General features: G+C 36.4%; 1 protein-coding gene across 1 annotated transcript; it reads right to left on the reverse strand.

Moving 5' to 3' along the window:
• Nucleotides 1-8996: 8996 nt before the first annotated feature.
• Nucleotides 8997-11676, reverse strand: LOC135706420 (uncharacterized). Its single transcript, XM_065228026.1, has 2 exons — nt 11480-11676; nt 8997-11417 (listed from the first exon to the last, which is right to left on the reverse strand). The coding sequence occupies exons 1-2, from the start codon at nt 11597-11599 to the stop codon at nt 9090-9092; spliced, it is 2448 nt and encodes an 815-aa protein (XP_065084098.1). The 5' UTR covers nt 11600-11676; the 3' UTR covers nt 8997-9089.
• Nucleotides 11677-15896: the final 4220 nt, after the last annotated feature.

A 15896-nucleotide genomic window follows, 5' to 3' on the forward strand; every position in this document is an offset into this window, starting at 1 on the left:
CAACATTTGGGCGCCTGAGGCGAAAACGATACCTGTCAAAAAACTGATCGTTTCGGCCATTTTGTCCGCCCCCAGGCGCCCCGGCGCGCTCACGGTTGTTCACCACCATTTTCTTTTCAAAGGGTTTTAAATTAATAAAAATAAAAACAGTTGAAGCATGAACATGACTTCATCAATAAACTTTATTTATCTTATTCTTATAACTAACATAATATGTTTTTTTTTATTATAGATCTTAACCTAACAATAATATCTTACAAACTAAGTCTAACCCATCATGTAACACATCAAAATACACGGAAATGCAAAGACTAGTTCAATGGAACATGAGAATTCAATTTCTGGTTCAATGGAACTCAAATCTAGTTCCAAGAACCACTTTGACCACATCCGGACATATTCCGGGTGTCCTGGGGGAAGAGGCCAACATCTGATTAGGGTCAAACCCATCATGCGACACATCAAAATACATGAAAATTCAATTTCTGGTTCAATGGAACTCAAATCTAGTTCCTAGAACCACTTTGGCCACATCTGGACATATTCCGGGTGTCCTGGGGGAAGAGGCCAACATCTGATTAGGGCCAAACCCATCATGCGACACATCAAAATACATGAGAATTCAATTTCTGGTTCAATGGAACTCAAATCTAGTTCCTAGAACCACTTTGGCCACATCTGGACATATTCCGGGTGTCCCGGGGGAAGAGGCCAACATCTGATTAGGGCCAAACCCATCATGCGACACATCAAATTACATGAGAATTCAACGACTGGTTCAATGGAACTCAAATCTAGTTCCAAGAACCACTTTGACCACATCCGGACATATTCCGGGTGTCCTGGGGGAAGAGGCCAACATCTGATTAGGGCCAAACCCATCATGCGACACATCAAATTACATGAGAATTCAACGACTGGTTCAATGGAACTCAAATCTAGTTCCAAGAACCACTTTGGCCACATCCGGACATATTCCGGGTGTCCCGGGGGAAGAGGCCAACATCTGATTATGGTCAAACCCATCATGCGACACATCAAAATACATCAGAATTCAATTTCTGGTTCAATGGAACTCAAACCACTACAAGAACCACTTTGGCCACACCCGGACATATTCCGGGTGTCCCGGGGGAACCCGAATAAAAATTTACGTTTGCCTAACGTTTGATGTCTACATCAGCATCGAAATAAAATATATTCCTGGCATCAAACATTAGAAAACATTGCGATTTAGATGTATTTATACAAGGTAACGTGAAATAAAATTTTGCTATTCAAATGTTCTGTCGTCGAGAATTTTAATCGAATTTTTTTGATGATTTTAGACGTACAAAACGTTAAAATTTAACGTTCTTCGGGTGTTTTCAAATGTAGATGCTTCCTGATGTTGTCAAATGTACAAGACATTAAAACAAAATGATTTTCGGGTGTTTTCAATTGTACTAAGAACTTATTGTTTTCGGATGTTTTCAAATTTGCAAAACATTATAATCTAACTTTTTCAAATGTTTCCAACCATACAACACATTAGAATTAAAAACATGATTTTGTAAACAGTACACACCATTGTTGTTAGATAACGTTATAGAAATGCATACATAATAGTCATTGCTAAAGCTCCCGTTCCCCACCAGTCAGTTAACTGACCTTAGCTAACCTAATATCATTGTAGCAACTCTCTATGCGGCATTGGAACCATGCCATCAGCGCGCTAAGAGTTATTAGACTACTGACATAGGCGCCAATTCGTGGATGACGAGGCACTAGGTGACGTTACAGCGAGCTTGACGATTGGTGTAGCATTTTTTAACGAACTACCAGACAATGATGCGTAGTGTTTACATGATCAAGTTTCCAACTCTACTACAATCTACAATCTACAATCAACTGGAAATCGATATCCGACGCCCTTTTGAAATCAAATATGGGATATACCGTTGATACCGTTGATACCATTGACATCGATATGGGTATTTTTGGAATCGGGGTGACGTGTAGATATAGGAAATCGATATCCGACGCTATTTTGAAATCCAATGTGGAGGATTCCTGTTGCAGAAAAAGTGTCAAATATCAATAAATATAGGTATTTTTAGAATCGGGGTAATGATTTAAGGCCGCTAATCAATATCCGATAAGATTTTGAAATTAAAGATGGCGGCTTCTGGTTTAAGAAAAATTGGGAATACTGTCAATTTACTATAAAATGGGTATTTTTGGGATCGGGTGACGTCTAGAGATTGGAAATAGGCATCCGACGCCATTTTGAATTCCGAGATCCAAGAAGAGGTGGCTTCAGGTTTCAGAAAAAGTGGGAATTACTGTCCAATATCAATCAATATGGGATTTTTTGGAAGGTTTTTGGAGGTTGTCGTCTAGAGAAAATCGATATCCGATGCCATTTTGAAATCAAATGTGCGGCTTCCAGTTTCACAAAAAGTGAAAAATAATTTCAAAAGTCCATAAATATGGGTATTTTTGGAATTTGGGTCACGAATAGAGGCCAAAAATCAATTTTAACATAACTTTAACCTAACATTTACTTCCCAACAAACAATTGCCTATTGAAGAAACGACTTCTTGACTATTTTATATCACTTCATGCTTAATAATACTTGTACTATTTTAAATATTAACTTCTGTTCACACAAATCTGGAGAATTTATTCAACTACAACATCGAAGTATTTGGTGTTGAATAAGGTATGTCGAGAAGCTTTTCTTCGACTTACAAAAATTGTAACAGAGCTTATTGGATCAAATTTTTGATTATTAGCGTTTATTAGACATCATAACTTCCTTAAACAGCGATGATATAAAGGTGTATATAGACGCTTGATTATCATGTGAAATAATGTTTCATTAGACACTATTATACATTTATTAAACGATTGTTAAATTACGGGATAATTTAACTTAAACTTAACTTAAACTTAACTCTAACTTAAACTTAACTTAAACTTAACTTAAACTTAACTTAAACTTAACTTAAACTTAACTTTAACTTAACTTAAACTTAACTTAAACTTAACTTAAACTTAACTTAAACTTAACTTTAACTTATCTTAAACTTAACCTAAACTTAACCTAAACTTAACTTAACTTTAACTAAACTTTAACTTAAATTTAACATAACTTAAATTTTAACATTACTTTAACCTAACATTAACATACATTAAACATAACTTTAACATTAACATACCTTTAACTTAAACCGAGCATTAACTTAACATATCTTTAACTTAACTTTAACTTAACTTTAACTTAACGTAATTTTAACTTAAATTTAACATAACTTTATCCTAAAATTAACTGAACTTTACCCTAACTTAAGCATTAACTTTAACTTTAACATAACTTTAACTTAACTTATTTTTAACTTAATTTTAACTCAACTTTAACATAACCTTAACTTAATTTTAACTTAACTTTAACTTGAACTTAACTTTAACTTAACTTTAACTTAACTTTAACTAAACTTTAACTTTACTTTAACTTTACTTTAACATAACATTAACTTAACTTTAACTAAACTTTAACTTAACTTTAACTTAACTTTAGCTTAACTTTAACTGAACTTTAACTTAACTTTAACTTAACTTTAACTTAACTTTAACTTAACTTTAACTTAACTTTAACTTAACTTTAACTTAACTTTAACTTAACTTTAACTTAACTTTAACTTAACTTTAACTTAACTTTAACTTAACTTTAACTTAACTTTAACTTAACTTTAACTTAACTTTAACTTAACTTTAACTTAACTTTAACTTAACTTTAACTTAACTTTAACTTAACTTTAACTTAACTTTAACTTAACTTTAACTTAACTTTAACTTAACTTTAACATATTTTTAACTTACCTTTTACTTAATTTTAACTTAATTTAATCTTAACTTTCACTAAATTTTAACTTAACTTTGACTTAATTATAACTCAGCTCGATTTTATGTAACTAAATTTCAACTTAACATTAATTAAACATTAACTTGTTAAATTAACATAACTTTAATTTCAACTTAACAGTAACTTAAATTTAACAAAATTTAAACTAATCTTAACTTAACAAGAACATCCAAGTGAAATGTAAAGAAGTTTAAAGAAGCTCCATGAACTTCCAAAAAGTTAAATAAAATTCAAGATGTTCCAAGAGATTTCAATAACTTCCAAGAGCTGAAGTATTCCTGATGTGCTCTGAAAGGATCCCTCAAGTTTCCTTGTAATATGTTCAACTTCACTTATTTATAACATGTGCTGCAATTTTACTTAACTCTAACTTTAGTGTCAACAAATTCTATGAAAATTTAAACATAGCTTTAGTTTAAGTTTAACATAACTATCTTAACTTTAACCAAACTTTAAATTAACCTCAACTTTAGCTTCAACATGTCTTACTTAACTTCAACACATACTTAGCTTAAGTTTAATTAACTTTTAACATATTTTTACTCAAACTTTTACTAAACTTTAACTTAACCTTCACTAAACTTTAACTAATGTCTAACTTTAATTTGATTTAATATTAACATAACTTGAGTTTAGCTTTAACTAAACTTTATTATGTTTTTTAAACTTCAACTCATTAATTTATCGTAGCTTTGAATTAGTGTTGACTTATCTTAAACTAAATCTTCACTTAACTTTAACTTAAATTTGTCAAAATTTGATCCTTACTTTATCTTTAACTTAGCTTAAACTTAACTTGAACTTAACTTAAACTTAACTTAAACTTAATTAAACTTAACTTAAACTTAACTTTAAATTAACTTTAACTTTACTTTTACTTTACTTTAACTTTACTTTAACTTTACTTTAACTTTACTTTAACTTTACTTTAACTTTACTTTAACTTTACTTTAACTTTACTTTAACTTTACTTTAACTTTACTTTAACTTTACTTTAACTTTACTTTAACTTAGCTTAACATTGAAATAACTTCAATATGGCTTTAACTTAACTTTAACTAAACCTGCATTTGCATAAATTTTAGCTTGATTTTATTTTTTAGTACACATTAGCTTAATTTGACCAAACTTTAGTTCATTTACATAACTTATCTTTAACATAACTTGAACAAAATTTTTACAAAAATTTAACTAAACTCATCTAATTAATTTAAAGTAACACTAACTTAACTTTTCCTTAACATTAACTTAACTTTAACATAACTTTTACTTTACTTTAATGCACCATTAACTTAAATTTAAAAACTTCAACTAAATTTTCACTAACTTTAACTAAATTTTAACTTACAATTTAACAAAAACGATTAACTTTAACTAAAAATAATTTAAATTTTTGAAATTTTTTCTTCAATTTTAACTTAACAAGAACTTCCAACAAGTATCAAGAAGTTTCAAGGAGGTCCATGAAATTCTGAGATCTTTCAAAAAGTTGCAAGAAGTGGCAAGAACTTAAATAAAACTTCCATAAAGTTCTCTGGAAATATATTTAACCTAACTTTCACTGTACTTTAAGAAAACTTAAAAATAATATTAATCAATATTTAACTTCTCTTTAACTTCACATTATTGAAAATTAACTTTAACCGTACACACCATCATATCTTTAAAATATATTAAACTTAACTTTATTTTATTAACTTAACTTAACTTTAAGTTTAACTCACCTTAAATTCAACCAAACATTATCCAAAATTTAACATCAACATAACTAGACTTAAACTAAACTTCCCAACTAACAATTTTAGGTGCAGATTACCATATCAACCATATTTAGCCTAAAATTGGTACACATAATAAATTCTACACATTCTTATCGACGAATTTATACGTAAAATTCCCACAGAATTCACACAGAGTTACACATGAAATTTATGAGTCAAATGAATAGTATGTGTGACTACACATCGCTTTTATGTGTACACACATTGGGTATGTGTCCGACACATAGATATCATTTGTTGATCACATTGCAAAAAATCATGTGTGGAACATATAAAACAATGTTTAATTTTTAATAGTGTGTCAACATCCAATTACAAGATGTTAATGGAAACTTCCAAGAAGTTCCCAAGAACTTCCAAGAAGTTCCCAAGAACTTCCAAGAAGTTCCCAAGAACTTCCAAGAAGTTCCCAAGAACTTCCAAGAAGTTCCTAAGAACTTCCAAGAAGATCCCAAGAACTTTCCAAGAACTTCCCAAATACTTCCAAGAAGATCCCTATAACTTCCAAGAAGATCCCAAGAACTTACAAGAAGATCCCAAAAACTTCCAAGAAGTTCCCAAGAACTTCCCAAATACTTTCAAGAAGATCCCAATAACTTCCAAGAAGATCCCAAGAACTTCCAAGAAGACCCCAAGGAGATCCCAATAACTTCCAAGAAGATCCCAAGAACTTCCAAGAAGTTCCCAAGAACTTCCAAGAAGTTCCCAAGAACTTCGAAGAAGATCCCAATAACTTCCAAGAATATCCCAAGGAGATCCCAATAACTTCCAAGGAGATCCCAATAACTTCCAAGGAGAACCCAATAACTTCCAAGGAGATCCCTATAACTTCCAAGAAGATCCCAAGAACTTACAAGAAGATCCCAAAAACTTCCAAGAAGTTCCCAAGAACTTCCCAAATACTTCCAAGAAGATCCCAATAACTTCCAAGAAGATCCCAAGAACTTCCAAGAAGACCCCAAGGAGATCCTAATAACTTCTAAGAAGATCCCAAGAACTTCCAATAAGATCCCAAGAACTTCCAAGAAGTTCCCAAGAACTTCGAAGAAGATCCCAATAACTTCCAAGAATATCCCAAGGAGATCCCAATAACTTCCAAGGAGATCAGAATAACTTCCAAGGAGATCCCAATAACTGCTAAGAAGATCCCAAGAACTTACAAAAAGATCCCAAGAACTTCCAAGAAGTTCCCAAGAACTTCCCAAATACTTCCAAGAAGATCCCAATAACTTCCAAGAAGATCCCAAGAACTTCCAAGAAGTTCCCAAGAACTTCCAAGTTCCGAAGAACATGCAAGAACTTCCTATCGGGTTCCTGCTTCAATTTCCCAATCGCTCTCCCTTCCTCACAAAAAGAAACTTACATACTCAGTTCATTCACATCACTATAAACAATGGATGGAACAGTAATGATGTTCGGATCTAGCTTCATTGTCCTTATTGAGATCCGAGATCTGGCTTCGGTTCCCTATTTCCAACACGTATGTATGTAGAAGTGCTGAAATCCTGCCGGGTGTCCTCTAAAACAAACATTTTGAAAAGTTATTTCACAGTGATCACTTAAAAAACACTTCATGTTCACAATAAGTATAATATTTACCTTCATTCAGCTTTCCATCGAAAGCTAATTCCTGCTCCACCTCCGTTAATCTGGAATTGTACTGGATCAGGCTGAAAAAATGTCAACAAAAATTATCAACATTGCTTATTTTTTTGCATGCAGTATATTTACCATATTTACCTATTCTAATTCCATTTGCCGGCTTGTTTCTTCCGTTAATCGTGCCGATAAGCTCCCGAGAGAACCATCCGAAGTTAATTTCGCGGCCAGATAAAAAAAAATACGTGTACTAAACACGCACGAGATAAAAAAAATGGCTTCCCACGTAATCAGCCACCGCAAAAAAACGCAAAAAAAATCACAAAAAAATGGCTATGTTCCATCCGCCATTTGGTAGCCCGGCGCATGAAATTACTCTAGCGGGGCGAGTCGCCTTTTGTCCGGATCCCGGAGCGCCATTTGGTTGCCCGGCGGATGAAATTACTCTAGCGGGGCGAGTCGCCTTTCGTCCGGATTCCGGAGCGCCATTTGGTCGCCCGGCGGATGAAATTACTCTAGTGGGGCGAGTCGCTCTTCGTCCGCATCCCGGACAAAGGGCGAACGATCAGTTTTCAAGTCGCTCAATGTCAAATGACGTCACTTTTTCGCCGGCAATTCGTGTGGGATTCTGCTATCGACCGCCGAAAGTGTGTTTTTTAAAGTACTGAGTTCTCGTCAAAACATAGCGGCCTTTTCGGACAGGACAGCTGACAAGAACGCCTAGATTACCGGGTCCTCGCCATCTGTTTTAATTACCGAAACAATCGCCAGGCAGTCAGCTGATCTAATCCCGTAAAAAAATACCGAGTTAGAAGAAAAAAAGTATAATGATTTATTGGAACACAAAAAAAAAACTAATTCTCATTTCTAAGTAATAACATAAAAACAAGGTATGGTAAATTGATCATAAGCAAGAAAAGTATTGTCTTATTTGACCTATTTTATAAAAAGGTGTACAGCCTTCATTCTCAAGTTGGGACTTGAGCCGCAACCTCATCCGATCTACCGAATGCCATTCGCTTGCAGGCATTAGCCCTACCATTTTTTAGAATGTACCTACACCAAGCACGGAAATAGAAAATACATACAAACGAAAAATGCTTTACTTTCAATTTCACTTATGCATAACATAATGGAACATTTCAATGGTATACCTGCAAGTGCTCATTATTAAATCAATCAAGCCAATAACAAAAAAAAAACTCTGGTTCCAAGGATTCTCATAAATAATGCATTATAGTTTCCTGAAATTTCTCCAACTCGTCAAGTTCTACCGACCGGCCCTGTTTCGTTTCTCTCGATCAGTTTTGCTTTCATTTCCTTAATTTCATTTAATTATAGCATTCGCGATTCGCAGATGATGCCGACCTGTGTGTTTGCGCCGCTCCGTATCTGCTGCAGCCACCTCTTCGGTATGAACACACAATGTGAAGGCAGTTCAAATGCAAACGGTCGAGGAATGCATTTTTTTTTTTATTGTTGCCCTGACTTTGAACTTGTTCTGCCTGAGCATATTTGCAATTGAGCTAGAAAACGACAAACTGTGAATGCCTTTTCGCGAACACGAGCACACGGCAGACGAGTAAGGTGCTACAGTTTCGGCTAGTTCTTTCCAGCTCATCGGTGGAGATACATGATCATTTTCAACTCCTAAATCTCTAACGATTGTTAATTCAACGTTTAAATTCGTTTTAAATGCTTTATTCATAATTTGCTCGGCTTAATAAATCATACATCAATAATAACCATAGATCAATCTACAACTATCATTAGTTAAAATGCTCACTAGGAATGGAACTCATCAATCTGGAATAATAGAAACATCCTCCTCATGCCCCTCCGGCTCGGAATCGGCAAGTTCGGAAGGTTTGATCTCCTCTGGAAACTCCACAATAACTAACGCATCTTCATCGATCTCATCCACCTCGATTGGTGCCTGTGTTTCTCCATTTTCCATACTACCAGCGACTTCTGCTTCCAGCCCAGCATTATTCGAAGGTTCCTCTTCCAGCACATTCATTTCGTGCCCGGCAACAACCTCTTGAGATGCTTCATCCGAGTCAACTTCTCGAATTTCGAACGTTGCTATTTCCGCATCATGCTCCTCCTGCTGCTGCGATTCCATCTCGGTGTTAATCAGTGGCTCCTGCGTTTCTTGGTTGGTTTGATGAATAAGGTCCAGCACGAGCGAATCAATGTCGATTGAGTTGACCTTCGACTGGGAACTGATCTGGTGGGACAAATTGCGGAATACTCCACGGAGGTTCTGAGCCTGCTGCCGCTCAGCTCCTATCGGAGGTTTAAGTTTGAACAAGCGCTTCGTAGGGCAAGGTTCCTGAGACACGTACGAAGTTGCGCGGATTCGAATCTGTTGACTAAGAGGGAAGTCCTCGCAACTTTGGCGGATGGATACAAAAAGGCGATTCGATTCGATTCCGGTGACGGTAGGGCGAAGTTTTTCCGGAACCTGGGCCAGGGCACGTGACGGGGACAGACGGCGCTTGGCAACGAGGATGTTCCTTTCTACAGGCGGGTTGGATCGGGCTCTAACGAGACGGGCTGATTTGCTTGAACTCGAGGATAGAGAGCGTTTACGTTTGCTACTGTTCCGCGAATCCTGATGGATGGATCTCGAACGGCTTCGATGTTGGCTGGCGAAAGGCTGAGCAACTGGCAGATGTTCGGCATTTGCAGCTGGTTGATAGATGGCGACAGCAGGTTGAGTGATTGGTGGACAATAAATTCTCGACGGATCCGGAGTTTTCGAACGATACGCAGTTGGCTGGATACTGGTGGGAGTTTTCGAACGATACGCAGTTGGCTGGATACTGGTGGGAGTTTTCGAACGATAAGCAAACGGTTCGATCATGGTGGGAGTTTTCGATCGGCTGCGGAAAACGGCAGTTTTCGGAACATATTTCTTAGGGATTGCCTCTACGTCAATTTGCTCCTTTGGTGTTCGATGAAAGGTTAAAAGATGGTGAGTAATTCTGTTCCGTTTATAGTTGGAATAGTCACAATCTGGACAAAAGAATCTTTGTCTGAAGTCGTCGGTGTTTTGCGGATCTATGTTTTTAAAGGCCAGGGCCGACAGCGGTTCATCATCTGATGGATGCTCGGAAGCAGCCCTGGATGGAGGTCGTGATGGAGGACGAGATCCAGCCCTTGAAGCTGCACGCGAACGTGACAATACTAACGACGGATCACTCGGATCTATCTTATGCACTCGGATCTTGTGCCGTTTCACATTGGTCCTAGAAGCAAACGACACCCCGCAAATGTTGCACAAATAGTCACAGTCATGTGTTTTCAAATCTTGGGAAGAATCAAATTTGTCACCACACCGGCTGCAAACCAGATCCTTTGGCTGTTGACCATCGCTATTTGAATCTTCTTCGATGTCGGTGGGCGAATCGCTCTCATAACGGTATCTTTTCTTGGGCTTCGAAGTCACGACGAGCAACTCTTCCGGGTTATCTCCCACTGGACTCCAATAATCTTCCCACTGACTGGCCTTTATCTTATGTACCGCCATTAGATGGCGCTTCAAGCTGTGCCGGTACTTAAGCGTCGCACTGCAAACACTACAAATAAACTCGCAGCTATGACGCTCTAGTTGATCAATCTCTCGGAACACCTTCTCACACTTAGGACACTTGAGGTCGTCATCGGTTGTACTAGTTGCCGTTTCCGAGGCATCCTCTTCCTCCTCATCATCGTCCGAAGCATGCTCCGTCGGTGTCGATGATTCTTGACCGCTACCGTCCGAGTGAGGTAGCCATTCGCTTTTGATACTCCTCCTGGTCTTAACAGATTCCTTCTTGATTCGCGGACTCTTCTTGGGGATAAAATCTTCATCTTTCTCTCCGCGTTCCTCCTCTTCGTCATCTGTTCTGGCGAAAGATTTCCGAGCAGTAGATCTTTTCGATCTAACCGACTTGGATGAAGGTTCCGGCGAAGCCAACGTTGCCGGTCCAAGTTGATTGATCAGCTCGTCGTTGAAAATTTGCTGATTTTCGGCAATCAGCTTCTTTTGTTCCTCGTAGAATTTAAGCCATTTTTGCATTTCATTTGCCTCCTTGAAGCATTCGACGCAGATCTTTTTGGTGCACTGATCAGTCTTTTCAACCTAGGGGCAAACGAAATTAGATGACATTTTATTTCCACTGCGCTAGGAGCATTTTCACCCACCTTCACATTGTACAACTGCTGCAGGGTTTCGGCCAAGCGGTCGTCGGAGCAGACTTCTATCTGTTCTTTGGTGTCGTCCAGGCAGAGGCGGCAACATTTTTGGTACAGTTTAGTGTGCATTTTCAAGCAAAATGTTGCTAAAAGTGGCGAAATTTAAGAATAACTCGTAAAAAGCCGGTATTTTGCGCTGCCGCGGATGCGTTGTTTACAAATACAAGCCGATTTTCGACGCTTAACGATTTCGTTGTCAATCTTGACCCGCTGCAAAAAATATAGAGATTGCTGACGTTTAATGTACGCACACTACGTCACGTATACGTATACGCAAATTGTTTTCATCGGGAAAAAATACTTCATAGCGGAAAATTTTCCCGATGAAAACAAATCACTGACACAATCATACTGTAGCAATCTCTATTACCAGCAAAACGACAAATTACACTTCAAAGCAGTTAAGGTACACAAATGTGTTAAGAAAATAGGAAAATAAATCGAATTTGAATGTATCAGTTAATTCAGTGTCAACATTTAAATTGGGCGAATCTGCTTTTGTAATAAATAACAACAACAGTAACTGATCTCCACAATAATACTTGATCATCCTGAAGTATTGAAAAAACATCCTGATAAGATTTTGGAGACCTGTACACAGAAAAAAAAAAGTTGTTGAATATTACATCCAAACTGCTGCAACCAGGTCAATCCATCGGTTGTGTCGAGGGTTGTGTAATACAACGTTGTACGATGCGAACAAAATTACATCCATTGATGTAATATTGTATCTGCTTTTTGCTATTACATCATTATTTCATACATCAGCTTGAATTACATTGATCGATATTACATTTTTTTTTTTGCTGTGTAACTGCAAGCACCTGAAGGTTTTTGCAATATTGTCAGAGACACCTGATATCACGAGATAATATCTAAGAGATGTTATTTGAATACGCCTTTTTAATAGAAACTAAGCGATCGATTCAACCTCTGGTGTAGAAATACTCAGAGGGAGAGTGGAGAAAACAAAATACAATTCAGCAGCAGGGATTTGTTCCTAAATTATCTTGCAACCCTTGCTAGAAGCTACACGGCGAATGAGAACGACCCAAATTTGAGTTTAGTTCACTCATAATCGCCAAAAGTGCAGGAACTCAGCGATGAGTAAAATTTGTCTCATGGTTTCCTGTGGAAAACCTAAAAAATCTGCCGGAAAATGAGGAAATTGACGAAAATTATATTCAGTCTTCTTTTGGTGATTATGAGTGAACTAAACTCAAATTTGGGTTGTTCTCATTCGTCACGCAGAAAAATTTATCGTTGAAACAAAAATATTTGAGGTAAATTTAAACGTAAACTCAGTTTGTTCTGGCCACAAAAATAAACAAGGTTTATTTCAAACGTATTCCATGTTTGAAGTCATGTAATATTAATGTTAAAATAAAAATAATGTTTCGTTTATTTTAAAAATATTCGTGTTGAAAATAAACGTGAATATTTTTGTTTGGTTCGACAACAATTATGCGAACAAAAATAAATATGTTTATTTTAAACATGCTTCTTATGTTTGAAAGAAACATACTTAATTTTAAATTATATTAGCATTTGATTGTAAGATAAAGCAGAAAAATGGATTGCCAAGAGATGAAAAACGATCTGCAGGAAGATGCCGAATTCAGTTTGATTGCAATGCCCGTTGCAATGTAGGATTGGAAATGCAGGAATCGGAAGAAGATGAGGATGATGAGAAACCGTTGAGTTCGGTAAGGAAGGAGGATGAATGCAGCACAGATTTTAGTTGATCCAACAAATTAATTAGTCGAGTCAGGATTGTGTGAATATGATAAAGCTTGCTGAAGTTTCGAAGCGAATGGAAAATGAGCGGATGAAGTTGGAGCAAGAAAGGAAAGAGCAAGAGCACAAGGCAGGTGTAAATGAGGAGCATGTTTCGGATCTGCTTGTGGCAGGAGAGAAGATCAAAGACAAAAGCTCGAAGCAAACAGGAAGAAATTACTTTTTCAGGTGGGGGGAGGGGCTGGAGGATCCGGAATAGATTCAAAATCCATTCCGGATTTTCGTTTCCCTTTATTAAGATACTTACCTAGGTGGGTTTCCGCATCCATGACTTCGATTTTGTTGCGGGCCGTTTTCAGTTGATTGGCAAAGCTGGTGCAATTTTTTCCGAATGTAAACAAGAAGGAAAATATGCAGGGCACGCTAAAAATCGTTTCCCCAAATTCTATATTGTTGAAATAAACATGCTTCTGACTTTAATTCAAATATATATATTTTTGTTGCAAACATGGTTTTAATTTATTTTGAATTATTCATATGTTTATAGAATGAACATTTTTATTTTTGATTTAAATGAGCAAAATTCGGTTCCGTGGTCGTGTAGCATTTCAAATGACTTTTATTTTTGATTCGATTCACGTGCAAAATAATAAATGATTACATTGCAATATTTTGCACATTTCTTGGTGCCATTTATTAACCAACGAAGATCAATTAATCAATAGAGTTAGAATATTGTTGTTGGTTCCAAAAACTAGTTGAATTTGAGAAGCACACGAAACATAAAGGTGATTGAATTTCTGTTCGATTGCAATACTCTATAATTTATTCTATTAAGAATAAGAAATCCTCGGAAAAATTCTAATTGGAATGTTCGATTGGCTCAGATTTTGACAGTTCATTTGGCTCATAACATTCTCTCCGCCCACACGCTCGTACAATGTTACTCAAAAGTGAGTAACTTCTACTCAGTTTGGTATTTTTGTGCAAAATGTCAAAAAGCGAGTAACATTGATTTAGCAAAGTGAGTACCTACTACTCTGTTTGCCTAAAATCAATGTTTACTCACTTTTGAGAAATGCTGTATAAATGTTACTCACCATGCGTCTGTCAAATACGTGGTGACAAAAGTGATCAATTAAAAATTTTCAAAGCTTGAAGAAAGAAATTGATAAAAAAAAAGAATGGAGCAAGTAGCTGCAGTGGTGGATTCGGATTCGTTCCGCAAATTGATATCAACGTACTATTAGGCTACAAATGAAAACTTATGACCTTCTTTAATTGTAATTACAGAATACATCAGAGGTTTCCTACGGATGCTCCATAAAATGCCGGTACGTGGACAACGTAGAAAGGTGGATGGGGCATTAGCGATCTCCGAAGAGCAGTTGGCGTCACCATTCATTCAGTGGATAAAAGTAAACAAACAAATAGTTCATATTCCGTCACAATATAACAAATAAACATTGATTTTAGCCCATAAACAAAGCCAACGCTGATCTTATCGAGCATATGTCGTCACTTATCCAGGATCAACCGCACATTGCATGCATTTCAGAACCATATTAAATTGGACCGCTATTTGTGGTTGTAAATCGACACGTTTTTATTGAAGTCCCGAACGCTATTCACGCAATCGATATTTTTTTCAAGGTGTTCAAAGTTTTTGGACTCCGTGTGCCCACTCAGCTTGCCATGATAATGGATTTTTTGGAATGCGTCCTGTATACAACTTTGAGTCATAGCTCAAGATCGTCGGTTAACTGCCTTGTCGCAGCATTCAAAGAAGCTGCACATGCTGAAGATGTTGATAACATTTAATTTTTATATGTAGATTTATCTTGTAACCGTTTATTAAAATTGTTTGTTTTATTTTTTTATATTTTTCTCAACCACCAACTCCAACCACCAACTCTCACCAAATCTTACTCAAATTGAAAATTGGCCAATTTTACGAAAAGTGAGTAACATTTACTTAGTTGGGCTTATTTGGTGCAATCAAAATCTGAGTAAAAGTTACTCTGATTTTGACAAATGCTAGTATTACTCAAAAGTGAGTAACCATAGGTTTACTCACTTTAGAGTAGTTCCACTTTTACCGAAAAAGAGTAGTTTTTTACTCACTTTTGAGTAACATTGTACGAGCGTGCATCTCTCCCTCTGAGTATTTCTCGCGTCCCTTTTCAAATAGACCACACTGCAACTGCCATGTACCCATTAATGGGTAAAAAAGGACCCATTTTTGATGACTATATGAGGCTGTCAAATAATGGGTGAAGTTCAATTTCAAATAATGGGTACTCTTTTACCCATTTCTCAGAGCGCTTCGGGCGAGAATAATGAGTACTTTTTTACTCATTAATGGGTGAAAAGCAACTTAGATAACATCTTCCAGTCCTCGCTTCAGTCGCAAAGTGTCTTAACGATGTCGAATGGAAATTGCTCGTTTGAAAAGTAGGTATTTCTTATTTTTTTTTTTTTCTGCCCACATCTAAACATCAATCTGAAACTTGCAGGGACAGAACTAGCCGGATCAGCAAGGAGATCCCAGGAGAGCTTTGGGAGCACCATTTCTTGCACGAACGATGGAAAGACCACTGGATGGAAAATGGTGAAATAAAGATATAAA

Source organism: Ochlerotatus camptorhynchus, unplaced genomic scaffold, assembly GCF_037179485.1.
Source record: "Ochlerotatus camptorhynchus isolate MF236.1 unplaced genomic scaffold, CSIRO-AGI_Acam_v1.1 ptg000277l, whole genome shotgun sequence".
NCBI classification, from domain to species: domain Eukaryota; kingdom Metazoa; phylum Arthropoda; class Insecta; order Diptera; family Culicidae; genus Ochlerotatus; species Ochlerotatus camptorhynchus.

Coding starts and splice junctions, on each gene's coding strand:
- LOC135706420 (XM_065228026.1), bottom strand. CDS start 11,599: ATGCACACTAAACTGTACCAAAAATGTTGCCGCCTCTGCCTGGACGAC. Junction 11,418..11,479: donor AGCAGTTGTACAATGTGAAG/GTGGGTGAAAAT, acceptor GTTTGCCCCTAG/GTTGAAAAGACTGATCAGTG.